The following is a 5,033-nucleotide window of genomic DNA, read 5'->3' on the forward strand; positions in this document are numbered from 1 at the left end:
AGAAATAAACATAACATATGTCCATATCAAAAAAAAATTAAAAAATGCAGCCACTTTGTGCACTTTATTTTTCCACTGAATCTCCATTTTTTTTTATTAACTTGTCATTTTTTATTTAACTTTGATGTATTTGTTAAGAACATTTGCCGTCTTGCTGCTAAAGAACATAGGGGTAGAGATAAAAAAAAATGCAGACAACAGTTACATGCAATGAACATGCCCCGGAGCTGTTCTTCAACGGTACGTAACATTTATGCGCCGACGTTAATTGCTTATCAACACAAGATGTGGTCACACACTTTAAAGTTTACTGGCGCACGCCCCCCCCCCCCCCCCCCCCCCCCAAAAAAAAAAAATCTTTGGAAAAATAGATCAGAATATTTAATTAATTTACAGTTTAAAAACTACCCATCATTGAATTGCAACTTTTTATTCGCCCTCAGTGTATGTGGTAAGAATATATGAAAAACAAAAAAGAAAAAGAAAGAAAGAAAATGTGGACCCGTGATGACATTCTACAAAATCCGTGCCATTTATGCTATCTCGGCAACCTTCGGTCATAACTGAAAATTACCTTTTCATAACCGGAGAATATACCGAATAACCGGAGAGTATACCGCATAACCGGTGAATATACCGAAATCGCATACGTAGATTACGTAATCAAACGGAAAACTTAAATGCAAATGACCACCTTTGAAAAAAAAAAAACAAAAAAAAACATCAACATTAATTTACTATTGCGCTAAGTCAGGCATCACCAGGTCAGTGTAGTTGTGGTTACATGATGTCGACGATTTCTATCTAAAGCTTGACACGGCGCTATTTTTAAAGATTCTTTTTCTAAACCCATCAGACATCATATCTTGGAGAATCTGAATCAGACATCATATCTCCGACAAAAGCAGACATTATATCTTGGGGAATACACATCATGACTTGTAGAACATCAGACATCATATCTTGGAGAACAAAGGATAAGATATCTTGGGGAATCTTTATCAGATATCATATCTTGGAGAACGTCGTGCGACATAACTTGGGATACATCAGACATAATAAATGGAGAACATCAGAATTCATATCTTGGAGAATATCAGACTTTGGAGAGCATCTGACATCATATCTAGGAGAACACAAAATATCATATCTTGGAGAATCTTGATCAGACATCATATCTTTGAGAACATCGAGCATCAAAACTTGGGATACAGCAGACACAATACCTTGGAGAACATCAAAATTCATATCTTTAAGAATATCAGACTTTGGAGAACATCAGAATCATATCTTGGAGAACATCAGACATGTTTTTTGAGAATCTCAATCAGACAAAGACATTTGCATTCTGAAAGTGAGATATAAGGTAAACGAGAACATGTCTCCGGGGAGTGAGGTTAGAGTGGTGGATGGGAGCCCTGTAAATTCAAACGACGTTTTATCAACTAAACATTTTTCCCATGCCAATCAGACATCAATTCTTGAAGAATCTGAATCAGATATCATATCTTGGAGAACATCAGACATCATAAACTTTGAGAACATCAGTCATTATATCAAGGAGAACATCACATATTATATCTTGGAGAACCCATGACATTATAACTTGGTTAACATCAAACATTATATCTTAGAGCATATCAGACATCATATCTTGGAGAATCTGTATCAGAAATCATGTCTTGGAGAACATCAGACATAATAACTTGGAGAACATTACTCATCATATCTTGGAGAACATCAGATATTATATCTTTTAGAACCTCAGACATTATATCTTTGATCACATCAGACATTATAATTTGGAGAACATCAGACATTATATCTTGGAGAACACAAGCTACTATATCTTTGAGAACATCAGACATTATATCTTGGAGCACACCAGACATTATAACTTGTAGAACATCAGGCATTATAACATGGAAAACATCAGAAATTATATCTTGGAGAACATAAGACATTATATCTTGGAGAACATCAGATATCATATCCTTGAGCACATCAGACATTACATCTTGGAGAACATCAGATATCATATCCTTGAGCACATCAGACATTATATCTTGGAGAACATCAGACATTATATCTTGAAGAACACCAGACACTTTATCTTTGAGAACATCAGACATTATATCTTGGAGAGCATCAGACATTATATCTTGGAAAACACTAGACGCCATATCTTTAAGAACACCAGACATTATAACTTGCAGAACATAATACATTATATCTTGGAGAACATCATACATCATATCTTTGAGCACATCAGACATTATATCTTGGAGAGCATCAGACATTATATCTTGGAAAACACTAGACACCATATCTTTAAGAACATCAAACATTATAACTTGGAGAACATCAGACACCATATCTTGGAGAACACTAGACATTTTAACTCGGAGAACATCAGACATCATATCTTGAAGAACACCAGACATTATAACTTGCAGAATATAATACATTATATCTTGGAGAACATCATACATCATATCTTTGAGCACATCAGACATTATATCTTGGAGAGCACCAGACATTATATCTTGGAAAACACTAGACACCATATCTTTGAGAACATCAGACATTATAACTTGGAGAACATCAGACACCATATCTTTGAGAACATCAGACATCATATCTTGGAGAACACTGGACATTTTAACTCGGAGAACATCATACATTATATCTTGAAGAACACCAGACATTATAATTTGGAGAACATCAGACATAATATCTTGGAGAACATGAGACATCATATCTTGGAGAACATCAGACATCATATCTTGAAGAACACCAGACACTCTAACTTGGAGCACTTTGGAGAACACCAGACATGATAACTTGGAGAACATCAGACATTATAAACTTAGAGCACATCAGACATTATATATTTGAGAACACCAGACATTACATCTTGCAGCACATCAGACATTATAACTCGGAGTACATCAGACATTATAACTTGAAAAGATTCAGACATTATAACTTTGAGAACATCAGACATTATATCTTGAAGAACATCAGACATTATATCTTGGAGACAATCAGACATTATATCTTGGAGAACACTAGATATCATATCTTTGAGAACACTAGATATTATAACTTGGAGCACCTTGGAGAACACCAAACATTATAACTTGGAGACTATCTGACATTATATCTTGGAGAACATCAGACATAATATTTTGAGCACATCAGACATTATATATTGGAGAACATCAGACATTATATCTTGGAGAACACCAGGCACTATACCTTTAAGAACATCAGACATCATATCTTGGAGAGCATCAGACATTATATCTTGGAAAACACTAGGCACCATATCTTTGAGAACATCAGACATTATAACTTGGAGAACATCAGACATCATATCTCGGAGAACACTAGACATTTTAACTCGGAGAACACCAGTTATCATATCTTGAAGAACACCAGACATTATAACTTGCAGAACATCAGACATTATATCTTGAAGAACATCAGACATTATATCTTGGAGACAATCAGACATTATATCTTGGAGAACACTAGATATGATATTTTTGAGAACACTAGTTATTATAACTTGGAGCACCTTGGAGAACACCAAACATTATAACTTGGAGACTATCTGACATTATATCTTGGAGAACATCAGACATAATATTTTGAGCACATCAGACATTATATCTTGGAGAACATCAGACATTATATCTTGGAGAACACCAGGCACTATACCTTTAAGAACATCAGACATCATATCTTGGAGAGCATCAGACATTATATCTTGGAAAACACTAGGCACCGTATCTTTGAGAACATCAGACATCATATCTCGGAGAACACTAGACATTTTAACTCGGAAAACACCAGTTATCATATCTTGAAGAACACCAGACATTATAACATGGAGAACATCAGACATAATATCTTGGAGAACATGAGACATCATATCTTGGAGAACACCAGACATTATAACTTGGAACACATTGGAGAACATCAGTCATTATATCTTGGAGAACATCATTATAACTTAGAGCACATCAGACATTATATATTTGAGAACATCAGACATTATATCTTGCAGCATATCAGACATTATAACTCGGAGAACATCAGACATTATAACTTGAACGCTTCAGACATTATATCTTGCAGCATATCAGACATTATAACTTTGAGAACAACAGACATTATATCTTGGACAACATCAGACGTTGGGGAACACTAGATATCATATCTTTGAGAACACCAGACATTATAACTTGGAGCACCTTGGAGAACATCAAACATTATAACTTGGAGAACATCTGACATTATATCTTGGAGCACATCAGACATTATAACTTTGAGAACATCAAACATAATAACTTGAAGACAATCAGCCATTATATCTTGGAAAACATCAGTCATCATATCTTGGAGAACATCAGACATAATAACTTGGAGAACAGCAGTCATTATATTTCGAAGAACATCAGACATTATATCTTGGAGAACATCAGACATTATGTCTTGGAGCACATCCGATATTAGTTTTAGAGAACATCAGACATTATATCTTGGAGCACATTAGACATTATATATTGGAGAACATCAGACATCGTATCTTGGAGAACATCAGACATTATATCTTTGAGAACATCAGGCATTATATCTTGGAGAACATCAGACATTGTATATTTGAGCACATCAGACAATGTATTTTGGAGCACACCAGACATTATAATTTGGAGAACATCAGACATTATATCTTGGGGAACATCAGACATAATAATTTGGAGAACATCAGACATTATATCTTGGAGAACATCTGAGAGATCAAAACTTGGAGAATCTTTATCAGACACCATATCTTGGAGAACATTAGACTTTATTGAACATCAGCCATCTACTCTTGGAGAACACCGGTCCAATCATCATACCTTGAAAAATATCAGACCTTGGAGAACATCAGACCTGATTTTTAAGAATCTTAATCAGACAAAAAAAAATGTGCACCAAGTTGTAGGTTTTTCTGAAGGTGAGATATTAGGTTAACGAGA

General features: G+C 34.8%; 1 protein-coding gene across 1 annotated transcript; it reads right to left on the reverse strand.

The window, feature by feature from the left end:
- Positions 1 to 1,640: 1,640 nt before the first annotated feature.
- On the reverse strand, positions 1,641 to 2,780 carry LOC128548762 (cyclic AMP-inducible protein BP74-like). Its single transcript, XM_053524190.1, has one exon. It carries the CDS (start codon positions 2,778 to 2,780, stop codon positions 1,641 to 1,643), a length of 1,140 nt encoding a protein of 379 aa, XP_053380165.1.
- Positions 2,781 to 5,033: the final 2,253 nt, after the last annotated feature.

This window comes from Mercenaria mercenaria, chromosome 15, assembly GCF_021730395.1.
Source record: "Mercenaria mercenaria strain notata chromosome 15, MADL_Memer_1, whole genome shotgun sequence".
In the NCBI taxonomy this organism is placed as follows: Eukaryota; Metazoa; Mollusca; class Bivalvia; order Venerida; family Veneridae; genus Mercenaria; species Mercenaria mercenaria.

What these genes read in the sequence shown, in the direction of transcription:
- LOC128548762 (XM_053524190.1), bottom strand. Translation starts at nt 2,780, where the DNA reads ATGTCTGATGTTCTCCAAGATATGATGTCTCATGTTCTCCAAGATATT.